At 38.0% G+C, this 15,122-nt stretch overlaps 1 protein-coding gene across 5 annotated transcripts in view; it reads left to right on the top strand.

The window, feature by feature from the left end:
• The window catches only part of NF1 (neurofibromin 1), a 243,002-nt gene extending 228,442 nt beyond the window's left edge, over positions 1 to 14,560 (top strand). For 4 of the 5 annotated variants that reach the window (XM_024736655.1, XM_024736668.1, XM_024736642.1 and 1 more), the window contains one exon: positions 10,887 to 14,560. In XM_024736655.1, coding sequence (XP_024592423.1) covers positions 10,887 to 11,029 — 143 coding nt within the window. In that variant the 3' untranslated portion in view covers positions 11,030 to 14,560. The remainder of the gene's footprint in view (positions 1 to 10,886) is intronic. The other variant, XR_003002089.1, reaches the window with a different exon arrangement.
• Positions 14,561 to 15,122: the final 562 nt, after the last annotated feature.

Raw genomic sequence — 15,122 nt, 5'->3', positions numbered from 1 at the left:
GAGGCAGATAAACTGAGAAATAACAGCTAATAGCTCGGGTGGGGCTGAGATAAACAAGATGGCAGAAATGGCAAACGTACAGAACTCTGGGCTTATTCAGAGACAAAGCGGATGATTTCTTATGAGTCTGGTCAAACCCTGGAGGTATATTCAATTCATTACAGAACTGACGCCATTGTGTATTTATGATGACAGTGGGTAATGAAGGAAAGCTTCCGTTGTGGTCACGTATTCTATTCAGAAAGATATCTTTCTAAAATGGTTAAAATTAAAAAGGTTTTGTGTTTAAAGTTTCATTATCTGAAAAATTTACTTATGAAACACCTCATGCTATAAGGAAAAGTTATCAATATTAGACGTAGTTAAGTGTCAGCATGGATTTTCTTTTAAAAAGCCAAATGATGTATTATAACTATTTTGTGACGTTCAAGATCCATAAGTAGAATTCCCAGTTAATAATCTCAGTTTTGCATGAATGTTTAAACATATATAGTTTTGAAGGTTCTGAAGAACTTGGCAAATCTAATACCCAATTCATATTATAAACCATTGTATTAAATAACTATATTCATCTATTAAGCTTTGGTCAACAACAAAGCCTTGGTCAGCAGAGGAAACAAATTGTTTGATCCAGCATTTACTTATCGATCACCTTACTGCACCTAGTCAGGTTTTATCCCCTCCCAAGAAATGAGAGAGATCTGGCCGACTTTTTTTCCCCATATAACTGTGTCTATTTGGCCTCTGTCACCTGTTCCCTAGAACAGTGTTTCTGCAAGTGTGGTCCCAGACCAGCAGCCTCAGCATCATTTAGGAGCTTATTAGAAATGCAAACGCTAGAATCCCACCCCAGACCTCCTGCACAAGAGACTCCAAGAGTGGGGCCCAGCCGGCAATCTGTGTTTAATAAACACCCAGGTGATTCTTCTGCACTAGAGTGTGCCTATTATCTTGCCCCATTATCAGCATTTCAACTGTTAAAGCCAGAGCAAACCTTTAAGTTTACTTTCTTCTAGATACTGCAGCCACTGAATTCTTTCCCTCATCACCACTACCACCTGCCTCCCGCCATAAAATCTCAGCATTTTGGAGCTAGGGGGTACTATAGAGGTAATTTAGTTCTAGGCTTACAATGTTGTGTGTGAAGGGGAGACTGAGTTTAGAAGAGCTAAGTAAATTGCTTCATCACACAGTTCTTACCCAGAACCAAGGCCAGTGTTCTTTCTACCACATTCATTGCCTTCCGTATCTGTCATCTTTCTTCCTTCCCTTCCCCTTTTTGTTTCATTTATTTCTGTCTCATTACTTCCATCTGCCTTACCTTAAGTCCACTGCTCCTTTTCTTCTGTAGAGCTCTCAATCGTCTGGGTTAGTCAACCACTGAAGTTAATCACAATTAGAAAATTCGTAGACTGTCTATATTGATCCTCTTGTTTTTAAAGTTTGGTTCATTTTGACCAGTCTTTTGCCTCTTGGGCTGCTAAAGTGATGTTAAAGCTGTCAAAATGTTTAGTTGTTTTTGCATTGACTTTTTTTTTTAACCCAAACTAATTGGCAGGGGTATTTCTGCCCATCTTTGCCCACTGATGGAGACAATAAAATAATCAGATTAAGAATAAAGGTACCAGTACAAGTTCTTCTGCTAGTTGATTAACTGTTCATGTCCTGTGTTGATTGGACATTAGCCATATCATTTGCTTAGAAAAGTAGTCCTACTCTGTAACCTCTTATTTAGAATTGTTTAGAGAAATCAAAGAATAGCGTGGTTTTGGTTACAGTTTTAAACCTACTGTGTCACCTCCAGTAGTTCTCCAAAGATGGCCGCTTGAATAGATTATAACACCCTGGAAACCTCTGACTGTTCTCAAAAGAAACTGAAGCTTTAAAAGAATACAATTAATTAAGTAGAATAACGGTGTTTTTCTGTCTCTAAATTGTAAATTGTATGTCCTTTGGTTCACCAGATTATTTTACTACATGTTACTAGAGAAAGAGTTTATCTTTTCATTAGTAACTTCACTCTTCGATGAAACCCATTTGTATCTCTAAGCTGTGGGCTCATCTCCATGAAAGGATCCTGATTTATTTGTTTACCTAATTATTGTGTTTTTGTCATTTGCTCTTAGGGAATACCTCTTACAAGAGTTAATACTTTGTAACTAGGTATGCTGTTTTATATCTTTAGCTCCTTGTAATCTTACATCCCTATCTCCTCAATTCTTTGTGGATCTGAGTTTGCTGATATCAAAGGGCTAAAAGAAGTGATGAATCTAATCCAGATTCATAACTCACTCCAGCATTTCGGCTTCGCTATTTGGTTGTATAGAAACCAGAATATTTCCCTGTCTCCACTTCCGTCAGCCAAGTCTTAAGCAGAAGTATTTAAAGAAGCCCTGTGTCACTCCCTGAAATGGAGCATAAGTGTGGCTTGCCATCAAATTACCCAACATCAACCTGCGCTAGTCTCCTGAATTTTAAACAGGTGAAAGCTCTGTTTCTTTATGTCAAAAAGCAAAAGTTGCTGATCTGCACACAGCTCAAGGCTTTGCTTCAAACTTTCTGTCAGTGCAAGACTTTGCTTTCTAGATCTTTGGTACTTAGCAGGATCTGCCACTAAGCTGTATCTTCTTTTGGTCTCCAATATTCTCTACTGTCAAATTAGCTAGATAAGAAATTCATGAACCCCCTCGCCCTCCCCCATGAAACACTAAACCTTACTTAGGTAAAAATTTCTGTGATAATTCATCAGTCACCAGCTTTTGAGGAAGTAGCGGTCATTTACATAAAGCAGTTGTCTCTGAAAATCCATTCTTGACAGATGATCGTAGCCCACTTGTCTATCCCCTTAGCACAAGAAGGATTGTTTTATAACTCCGTATATAAAATTACATAAATGACTGTCTTCTGACCCCACTCCTAGTAGAAATTGACTTGGTATCAGTGGAGCCAATGGACTGTACTCAGAGTTCAGTGCATATGAAATTGTGTTAACTGTGGTCCTTTTAGCCAAATGGACATAAAACTTTGTCACTTCAGATTTTCCCACATGCCACTATGAGAATCTTGAAGAGAATCCATAATATTTACTCTCTGATAAATAAGAATATTTCAAATTTGATAATGCGATCCATTCTTAGGTCCAGTGTAGCTGAGCTGGACATGAATTGAAGAACCAGGATTAGAACTAGAAAATAAAACCTATCTACTAAAAATGTTACATATGGGACTTTCTCGTGCTTAAGGCCAAAGCTTTAAAAGGCTCTCTTACAGGATGAGCAAAGAAGCCTTTTTAAAAGCCATATTGTGAGTGCTTTATAACCATTTCAAGTATGCTTTCCAAATAGTCTTCCTGTATCCTCTTTAGATATTAAGGAGCAAGTATACTACAAATAAAAATCCAGATGGAATTATATGGATTTTAGTGTACTCATTAGAAAGAAATTAAATCGGTTCATTTCCAATGTATTAAAATTTAATTTATACTCTACCGTGACCTCCTAATATTTTTCACACTGTAATTTAATTCAGTAAACATTCGGACACCTATTTTGTAGGTATACACTAGGTACTCTGGAACATTTAAAGATGAGAGAGACCCTGGTCCCCAGACACTTGACAGTTTTTGCCTATGGATGTCAGAAGTATTCGGTTTCAGCTAAAGTTGTTATTTCCTTCTGAGTCATGTTGTTTAACAAATTCTTTGTGTACACAAGTTCTTTGATTTTTAGGTACGAGATTAATACTACAATGCTCCGAAGAAAATAACCCGATATCCAGATTTTATCTTGAATTATCCCAGATATTCATTGTTTACTACATGCAAGGGACTCTGTTAGACCCAAGGGAGTGGCGGGGGCTACTAGGACATGAGACCTGCCCTCAAATAGATTTCAGAACAGTAAGAGTGGCAAAGTATACACAGATAACTATTTTGCCCTCTTTCGTGATCTCTTTTGTACTTATGTTGTACCTTATAAACTATTCTGATCATTCAAAGGGACATCTGTTCGGAAAAATCAAGTAATAATTATGGCAAAAGTTTTATAATATATCTTTGACCTCAAAAATATGTGAGGTCACATATTTTATAATTTTTTAACAAAAATAAGCCTGTGATCTATTTTAAATGTTTTTTCACTTGGAAAAAAAAACTTTGATTTTTTTCTTTGATCACCTTATTTTACTGTTAGTATCAGAGTATAGATTTTTTAGAGCAAAGACCTATTTAGTTGAACTTTATTTTAAATTCACTTCTTCCACTTTATTCTGGGGCTATGTCCAGGCCTGTCAGTTATTCAGTCACTTTGCTTCTGTAATGCAGACCTCCCTCCCAGGAAGCCGGGTGGATCGGCTAGCCCAGTAGTGCTGACAGCTGTGTGCAGAAAAGGTTAGTTTACCAAAACCATTTCTCCAGAGGGTAGACTTAGTCACACTTCTGCTGTGTTTACCAGGTTTAAAATGTCTCCCTCTTAGAAGAAACTTAGAGGCCTCTATTTTGAGACTACTTAAAATCTCCAAAACAATTTTAATGTTTTAGGGAACTGCTTACCGTATCCCAGACCTTTATTTGGTATATTCTTGATTTAGTTTTCCCTCTTTTTTCTTTGTTATTACACCGTATTTAAGGGAGAAAAATAATTTTAAACTGAGCAATTGCTTGGTGTAATTTCTGCTAATTTTCCATTTCATTTTTTATTGTAATTCTTGATTTACACTAAAATTCTTACTTCTAATAAGGTGGTAAAAACACATCTATCTGTAAAATTGTAAGTTCGGCCATTTATTTAGAGATTGTAACGTTTGGGAAATTAATGGTCAGAGTTCAGTAATTAAAACAAGAATCCTCCTGAAAACCAAGGAAAATAATAATTATCCAGTATCTAATCATATTTCACCCTTTAAAAATCTTACAGATATCACTCACTTTTGTTTTTTCTTCCATTCTGTGTCTGTGAAGCTTCTCTGCCTTGCTCTAAATCAGCAGTTTTCATGCAGCTGTTGCCTCATCAAGGTACTCTTTACTTTTGTCATCTTTGCACGAAATACTGCTTACCCTGCGCTCATCCTGGGCACATGGCATGAGACTTCATTCACCAATCCCTGTAAGCAGAGTCTGGTTCAGGCACCTAAAGAATCTGTAAGGCCATTACTGTAAGGTCTGGATGCTTACGGTGCCACAGGGCTGAGACTTGTCTCGATGAAACAGCTGTTCATGCTCCCCCTGAACACTGAAGATGCAGTCCCAGCCCTGGACTAACACAGGCAGGTTAACAAGAAACTCCAGGGAGAGTTAATAGAGAAAGGAGGGTATGTGGTTTGGGGAAGAGTTTTTAGCTTAGGAAGTAGTTATTTTCCCCAAATATAAATACAAAGCCAACCCCAGCATTTCTGTAGAAATTAAAGCTGGCTGTCCACTCTTGTCACCCGTGTTCAAAAGAAAGGAATATGGGGCTTCCCTGGTGGCGCAGTGGTTGAGAGTCTGCCTGCCAATGCCGGGGACACGGGTTCGTGCCCCGGTCCGGGAAGATCCCACATGCCGCGGAGCGGCTGGGCCCGTGAGCCATGGCCGCTGAACCTGCGCTCCACAACGGGAGAGGCCACAGCAGTGAGAGGCCTGCGTACCACCAAAAAAAAGAAAAAAAAAAAAAAGAATGTGGTCCTTAGTTAGCTCAAAGGACTAAGAAGAAAAAAATGTGATACACTTATGTCTAATTTATAAAAGATGCCTTTTCTTTCTTTTACTTTTCGGTGATTAGTATACAGAAAGATTAGACCTGTATAGAAAAAGAGGTGTTAGCAATTGATGAAAGACCATTACAAATATTTTAAAAATTCTTATAGTTACTCTTTTGTATATCTAGCTCAAAATATGAATTTTCTAAATATATATTTAACACATTCCCATCAATGTATTACTATAGCATAAGAACAAGCTATAGTTATCTTTTCTTCTAAGAAGACATATTTCTTGCTTATTTACATTAGCATCAGTAATTTTACAAATTCTAGTATAAAATTCGAGTCCTTTGCGTTTGTTCTACAATTCCTTTCAGTACTTCACTTGGTCTTTTTTTTTTTTTCAGGTATTAGGAACATCTTAATTTATGCTGTAATTATCTGTGTGCAGAAAGTCTTCACCTAGCCTATCTGATTCTTCTAACAATCCTTTGAAATAGGCACGTCTACTGTTATTTTTAATTGCCAGATTAAGAACTGAAACCAAATAAGAGTTCTGATCCAAACAGACTGGAACCTGGGTCTTCTGATGTGTCCCACTATATGTGTAACAAATGAGCCCTCTGACAGCTTTGCCTTCTCATAGACGCAATCAGAGTTTTCCGACAGGTTTGCCATATGATATATGTGATAAACTAAGCAATGCCGATTCAGGGAACTTACTGTCGCCTTGTGCAGGTGGTGGGAGGTTTGGGTTATTATATCTTTCATTTTTGTTGAATAACTTCTCACAAATCACCTAACCCATTTTTCCTCAGCTTCTCAAGAGCTAAAAGGGATTCGATCCTTTTATTATTTCATGAAAATATTAGGTTCCAGTTTGAGAAATCATTTTGGTGTTTAAAAAAGTAGGTGACTTTTTAAAAATTATTTGTCAGCCTGGAACTATATCCCTAGTTGTCAAAATAAACCCTGATACCTGCCTTCAAGGAACTCATGTTTGAGCAGAGGAGATAGACATATAATAGATATGTAAGTTATTTATATATGTTATTTAACTATAGTGTAATCTAATAATTTTTTTCCCTCTTAATTCACTGAATTTTGGCCAGTAACACCTTTTGTTTAGGATTTTATCTTTATCTGGAGCCACCACAGTTCACTGAAGCACAGCGCTCATTCATACACTGCTGTAGAGAACCTTCAGCTGCTTCTGCCCTGCATGTTGTTTGTAACTGGCTGCACGCTTAACCACAGCATATCTAAAGGAACTTAAGCTAGCAAGTCAGGACCACAGAGGTTTTTACCTTTATTTCACTTGGGTGGTGGCCTTTGGATTTCTGTCACCTCATGGATTTCTGCTTTTGTGCCCACTGAGAGTCAGAAGGGAAAGCCAGTGCTTAGGGGCATAAGAGAGACCAGGATGCAAAGCCTCCAAGCGGCCTTGATGAGCAGGAGTGCAGCACCGAGGTCTGCTCACCAATTTAAAATATAGTGTATGTACCAAAGCAAGATGGATCTGTCTCCAGTTGGGCAGTCAGGCTGATAATCTGAGAGTTTTTCCTATAGAATGTTGAGACCAAACCCTTGACTACATTCTGAAAAGGTTTCTAGATTTATTTTCAGAGGGTTAAGAAGAAGAATGCTGCCAAAATTCTCAAAAGTGAGAATTATGCTTAGAAACCAGGATACTGGTATCATTCTGTTTCACACTGACCTGGCTTTTTTCAAGGTGCTATTTCTTGGTATAAATATAATGCTTTTTTAAAAAACCTCCAAGATTTTAATGTCAGCTTCTCCTTAGATCCTTAAATAAAACACCTTTGCTGTGAAGTTGAACTTAGGAATCACCATCATGCCACATTTACCTGTGTGTGACTTGTAGGGTTGGATCACTAAGTAGGAAGAAAACATATACACAAAAACAGGTAATGAATTGAGATGAAAATTGAGTAAAAGTGGGACATCAGCCTCTCACATACCATTGAAGCTTTGGGTTATCAGTGACAGTCCTGGTTACTTGCTTAACAAAACAGGAAATGGAATATTCTTAGTATGTCTTTGAAGAAAAACCTTCACCCTAGTGACTTACTCTGATTATAATTTATATAATTTTAATTCTTAAGAATTAAACTGAACAGGCCCTTGTCCTCAGATAGTAGCTTTGCCACCTTGCAGTGTGATGACTGCTCTGCCCCCCCACCCCCAGAATGAGCCATAGTCCAGCAGTGGCAAGGCTGCACCAAAGGTGGTCACACAAGAAAGAGCCCCGGAGTGGCAGATTGCTGGCAGAGGGCCACTGGCCCTCCAGTGGTCATCAACACTGTGTCCCTCCTGATGACCGTCCCCTGGTTGTTTCAAACCCTTATCTTTAAAGTTCTAGTTTTGCCCGAATCTTATTTCCTATTAAGGAAGTAAACTTAGATAAGGAACTATTGGACTTGAACTTTTAGGCCACATGCAAATTTGAGGAAATGGAAAGTCAAATACCCAGACAAGTTCATGATCACTTCAGATGGAAGAAGCTAAAAAAACCTGTCTTTTCCAATAAAAATATGGTGCCACCCCACTGGAGATCAGAGGTTGCATGCTTTTTGGCTCTGAATTGCAGCCATCACATTTAAAAATGGAAACATCGGTTCAACCAATGTTTATTGAAAAAGACGTCAACTAGATCTTAATAGGAAAATAAAAATGCATGATAAACGATCTTTGCCCTTCTAGTTGCTTTTATTCTAGTAGAGAAAATATGACATATACACAAGTTGTGATAATATAGGCAAAATATAAGTGCCATATAAAAACAGGCAGAAGGGGCTTCCCTGGTGGCGCACTGGTTGAGAGTCCACCTGCCGATGCAGGGGACACGGATTTGTGCCCCGGTCCGGGAAGATCCCACATGCCGCGGAGCGGCTGGGCCTGTGAGCCATGGCCGCTGGGCCTGCGCGTCCGGAGCCTGTACTCCGCAACGGGAGAGGCCACGGCAGTGAGAGGCCCGTGTACCGCAAAAAAAAAAAAAAGAGAGAGAGAAAAAATACGGGTTGCATTTTATCTTGTAGAGATTGGTAAAGCAATTGAAAGAGCTACACATTACAGAGTTCAGGGCGCATTCAAGGGATGATGAGCAGTCTCCTTTCAATTTTGTTATTTCTTTTCTAAATAGCTCTGGAGAAGATGCAAATAAATATGCAGAAGAGAATAAAAATCGTCCAGAATTCTGCTACCCAGAGAAAAGTTCTTTGAATATCACAGTGTACTTTCTTCCGTTTATCTTTCTACCCGTAGGATTAGATTGGAACAGATTCAAGAGTGGGTTCACTATGCTTGCCTCCTGGAGAGGTGTTGCTGACATTTTTAATGATGCACTCACACCCCCAGCCCAGTGCACTTTGTCATATGCCAGTGTTCCTTTGATGAGCTCAAGACAGCAAACCTCTGTGGAGCCTGTGTAAATCAGACCATGTGCCTGTAGATGCCTCATACTCTGAGTTGAATTCAAGGCTGAATCCAAACAAAGATGTGTGGCTCCTAGAAGGAGGTCATCACAGATCCATTTCCTGTTCAAGAACCAACAAACAAATAGATGTGTGGGTCTATGTACATGTTCAGTAACGTAAATACTTTTTGACTTGACGTACTATTTTTTGTCCAAAAATAGAAATTTTTCATTGTCAAATTTACTATTTATTTTAAAATTCAGATGGTACAGATAAGAATAAAGCAGGGAATTCCCTGGTGGTCCAGTGGTTAGGACTCCACGCTTCCGTTGCAAGGGGCATGGGTTCAAGGAACTAATGTTCTGCAAGCCGTGTGGCTCAGCCAAAAAAAAAAAAGTTTTCCCAGCCTTTTTGTTTGTTTATTTTCCCCTGTATGTGGATTTTTTTCCCCCTAATCCAAAATTATGGTCATTTTTCTGTATCAGTAAATATCAATCAGTACTTTACATTTTGATACAAATTGCTAAAATACTTTTTGCTTTCCTACCAGTAGTTATGTCAAAGGTGGGTATAATCGGTCTAATTATTTTAGTAAATTTTATTCAAGTATGGCAGAAAAGCACACAGATTATAAATTTACCACCTAATGAACTTTTAAGAAGTAAACATACTTAAAAATCCAGATCAAGAAACAACATCGCCAGCACCCCAAGAAACCATCCTCATGCCCCCTTCCAGTCACTTCTTCCCCAGAGGTAACCACTGTTCTGTTACCTGTCGAATTTGTAATCTTTACTAATCTGATGAGTAAAAAATAGCTTGTTTTTGCTTCTAGTTACTTTTATGAAGTTACTAATTAGATGATTTATAAAAATGCATTGTAGGGCCCAGTTTGGGGGGGTTTAATCTCCTCCATGAGAGAAATAAATGGCATCTGTTTATGGTACAGAACAAAAAATGACTTGCCAGAGTTGAAAAGAAGATCAAAGCAGAAATTCTGCAGTATGACCTTTTTGATATATTATATATATCAAAATATATATATTGATATATTATATATATATATTTATATATATTATATAAAAATATTTGAAAAGAAGATCAAAGCAGAAATTCTGCAGTATGACCTTTTGATATATTATATATATCAATATATATATATAGATATATTATATATATATATTTATATAATATAAAAATATATATTACTGATATATTGATATATTATATATATATTTATTTATATAATATAAAAATATATATTATATTCTCAGTAAATATTTGAGTTCCTTTGGGGTAGGCACTATGATTTAAAAAATAAAAAGCATCTGCCTTTCTTTGAAATGATGAATTTCTGTACCTTCTGCAACTGCAGAATATATTCTGTGTATAAAACACCAGTAAGGCTACGTGGCTAGAAGCTGACCTCTGCTGGAAGCTTCTGTTTTGATTTGGAGGAAGGCGTTCTAGTCTTTGGTGACTGCTAGCCTTTCATTCAGCTCAATCCTGCCTGCCTCTAGCTTTTCCTTGCAACTTCTCTGTTTTGTTTTGTTTTTTTCCTTATGCTATTTTTCTGCCATGATAGCAAATTTTGCTTAACAAAGTGTGAGGTTTTCTGTGTGACAAGATCTTTGTAAACACTCTAGCAACTGACTATTAAAATGAATGCAAAAACAATACACCAGCTTGTATCTCGTATACAAATCGTGAGATTCAGTCCTGGAGCTCAACACCACAGGAGAGGGGGTAACTGGCTGCTCTGTTTCTCTCCAGGAATCGACAAGGAGAATGTTGAACTCTCCCCTACCACTGGGCACTGTAACAGTGGGCGAACTCGTCATGGATCCGCAAGCCAGGTGCAGAAGCAAAGAAGCGCTGGCAGTTTCAAACGTAATAGCATTAAGAAGATCGTGTGAAGCTTTCTTTCTTTCCGTTTTCAAACAGACTTAACTTCTACGGGCTCTTCACTAGTGACCCCTCACCACCGTGCTGTGATGCTGCACTTCGTGTTTTATAATGAGCCCATCCAGTCTGCCATGTTGCCAGATGATCAACTCTTGGAAGCGTTGCCTAAATTTAATGCTGCTTTTTTCTTTAACTTTTTTTTCTTCTACTTTTGGTTTGTCTGGTTTAAGCAAGTGTTCAGAACAACTGCAAAGAAAGTGGGAGGTCAGGACACTTGAACTGAGAACATCCCAATTGTGAGAGAGGATGATTTCTTGAATACTGCTACTACTGGCCAGCTATGAAAGCCATTTGCACAGAGCTCTGCCTTCTATGTTTTCCCCTTCTTCAACATACAAAGTAAAGTGTTAGTCTTATTTACACACTTTTCAAGATAGAAGTTAATGGGAGAAATAATAATATAACCCCAGTATGTTTAATCTGACTTTTAGCTGTGGACTTTTTTTTACCTTACAAAACTGAAGAACCATAGAGGTCAAGCCTCAGTGACTTCATACCATAAAGCCACAGGCGAGGTACTTTGGGGGGTGGGGGAGGAGGGATTTAGTATTTTGTAGTGGGTTCTTAAGAAGTACTAACACTTGAGTATTAGCAATAATTACAGGAAAATAAGCGTAACCACATGTATCTTAACATTACTGAATTAAAGAGATGAGTTCTGAGGCCTTATCCAAACTCAGTCATCCAAACTAGTTTATGTTTTTCTCCAGTTGATTATCTTTTAATCTTTAAATATGCTAAAAGTCGTTTTTTGTTTTTGTAAGCCAAAACTATACTAAGTATAGTAATTATACATTTTTCCCCTCCTCTTCTTCTTTCCTAAATAATTCTGAACAGAGTGTTGCAAATTGTTCCTAGGAGGTAACTTCCGTAGACGGTTGCATTAGCTCCATACAGAATGGAATGGTACGTGACTATTAGAGTAGCCGACGCTTTTATCTTGTTTAATAATTTTCCCAGAAACATAGAGTGTGGTGTATATTATCAAAAAGTTTTTGATGAGATGTATTTTAAATGTCTTGTAATCTTTCCTCTCCCCTCCAAAAAAGTCAGGAATCTCTTTAGCAAAAACATTTGGGTTCTATATGATAGAATTGCATTTAATCACTGTGAAAAGACTGGTCAACCTGCATTATTATGACAATAGGGGACCTTAAGAGTTGCTGCTATACTGAATGGTATGGATTATCATGGCATTGGAATTTCCATAGTAATGCAGATCCAATTTCTTTGTGGTACCTGCAGTGTGCAAAATAATTTGACTTCAGTGAATATATTAGTATCTGGATGTTCCAATTTAGGACTAAACCATATTTATTACAAGAAGATATTATCCCCCTGTTCCTGGGTTCCCTTTATATGTTAAGGTGTAATGGCTTTGGGAGAGAAGAAGAAACCTAGGGGAGGGGGAGTTTCCTGAAGTGCTATTTCATGAGTGGATTTCAGTAAATTAAATTCCACAGCTAAATCAATGGTACATTTAAATGTTCTGATTTTAATAATATAACACATTTCACATTTATCCACACAGTAACAATGTAATATGTTAATGTAAATAAAATTGCTTTTGATATTCAGAAATAACAAGAATTTAATTTTTTTAATTTGTTTACAGTCCTGGGAAAAGTAAGAACCGTTAGCCAAAATGAAAAAAACTTTAGTGTTAATAGTTATTTTGACACTGAATTGTTGGAAAATATTGAAGACAGGTGCAATTAACTAAACTTTTGTTTTTAACTATTGTAGACGCTTCATTAGAATAGAATGTTTATAATAACAGAGCAACTGAGACGATAAGGAATTAAGACTAGAGCTGAGTTTAGAAACAGATCATTAACAGCCCGGTGCCAAGGATGCCAAGCTGCTGGTAAGGTCCACGTTCCCCCACACCCCGGAGCTTCTGGGATGGGCATCACAACTTCCTGGCTCCTGGAATAAAAGGCAGATGCGAGCCTTTAATCATTTTGGTTCCATGTTTTTCCCTCTTTGTTGTTGGTTTGGTGCAATGACAGTGGGTAGTGTTATGCTATTTTGCTTCTCCTGTCAAAATAGAGGAACTTCCAAAGGTTTACCGTTAAAAATATTGATCTTTCCATAAACAAGTTTTCCAAGGTATGCTATGTCTTAAATTTATTCGTTATTTCCCTCTAGTGTAATGAATGGATGAATTCACTTGAAGTACCTCATGAAATTAATGATCTGCATTGCACAAATCAAAATTGAGCCGCCTTTGAATTGCAAAAATACTTTTTACCAGTATATCCTGGGAATTTGAAAACTTATTAAGGTTTAAGATTTACCTTGTTTGAAGAACTTCTGCCTTTTGAGGAAAATCCAGCTTTCCAAGAAACTGAAATGCACATGAGATAAATCTCTCACCAGTATGCTTCCTCTGAGAAATGAAACTCTTTTTTAGGCCTCATACTTATAACCTGCACAGGAAATTCTGAAGTTCATAGTAGGTTGCCTATTTTGCATAATTGGATGTAAGTTCTATAAAGTAATTTGTTTGGGGTTTGTGGGTGTTTCCCCTGACTTTTTAAAAAGGAAAACATTAACTCACCGTGTTTTTTGGCATGCATGATCTCCCTGTTTTATCACTGCCCTGTCCCAGGGGTGTGCCCTTGTTTGCCAGCACCGAGACCCAGTTCACTAGCTTTGGGGGGAAGTGGCAAGTGCTCTGTCCTGCATCCACTCAGCACCTGTCCGTTACTGGGTGCCGGCTCTGTGCAGGTCCTGGGCCAGGGCTGAGGACACCACAGAGAACAGCCAGCTGCCACCGCCATGAACGGATGTCCTGGGGGAGACAGAATGTAAGCCGGCAACCCTCCCTGCTCAGTGGGTTTTAGGGGTTTTCAGTTTTCTTTTGGCTTTTCTGGTTTTTTTGGTTTTGTTTTTACATCCCACCCCCAACCCAGGCATAATGAGGCATGTCTTATTCAATGTTATGCAATGGACTTATACAAAAATTCACTCTTAGTGTCAGCCACACAGTTTTTTTTAATGCAGTATATTCACCTGTAAATAGTTTGTGTAAAATCTGACAGAAAAGTATATTTACTAGACTGTAAATACCTGTGATGATATATTGTATTATTTTGCTTTTTTGTAAAGCAGTTAGTTGCTGTACATGGATAACAAACAAAATTTGATTATTCTCGTGTTAATACTGTTAACTTCTTCCTGCGACTGCGTTACATCATTTAAAGAAAATGCTGTGTATTGTAAACTTACATTGTATATGATAACTTCCTCTCTTTTCCATTCAGGCCCAAACTTTGGCAGTTCCCTTGTCTACAACCTCGTTAATATTGTAAGCAGTTGTACGCCAGCAGGAGAAATACTGCCCAACAGACAAAATCTACCATTGTAGGGGAAAACTGTAGAAATCCATTTCAGATCATTGTTGTTCCCGTCCCATTTTCCTCCCTGTGTATGTACTCCTCCCCTTTTTTTTAAAGTAAAATGTAAATTCAATCTGCTCTAAGATGTGGGGAGTTATTTCTTCACATGCATCAGCTCTGTTTTCTCACTTCCCCGCACTCCTCCCTGATCTTTTGGAACATTAAGGCCATTTCCTTTCTTTTAAGGATGTCTTAGGTTCTCCTCAAACCACCATCACCACTCCCGCACCATGGGAAGGACCTTTCTATTTCCAGAACCTCTCTAAACGAAAGGTAAAATAATTTTGGTGAAATGTGTAGGGGAGAAAAAAGTTTCCCTTGAGCCTCCTAGGGTCTCTGGCTGAGTCTGAAAATTAAACTGATAAATTAATAGGAGAAAAGCGCACACATTTATTTAATACAAATTTTACATGACACGGGAGCCTTCAAAAAGAGATGAGAAGACCCCAAAAATCAGTTAAGCCTGAGTATTTCTATCCTAGGTTTGATGAAGAGTGAGCATTTGTGTAAAAATCTGATAGGCCAAAGACTATGAGGTAAGTGCGGTGAAGTGGGGGAAACCTAGCAAGGCCTGTTCCAATTTTCGAAGTCCCTCTGTCTTGTCTTCAGAGATAAGGATGCTCCTTTCCTCCGGGGTTAG

The sequence above is a fragment of the Neophocaena asiaeorientalis genome, unplaced genomic scaffold (assembly GCF_003031525.2).
Source record: "Neophocaena asiaeorientalis asiaeorientalis breed wild unplaced genomic scaffold, Neophocaena_asiaeorientalis_V1.1 scaffold129, whole genome shotgun sequence".
Lineage (NCBI taxonomy): Eukaryota > Metazoa > Chordata > Mammalia > Artiodactyla > Phocoenidae > Neophocaena > Neophocaena asiaeorientalis.
This window is presented reverse-complemented; position numbering and strand designations above follow the sequence as displayed.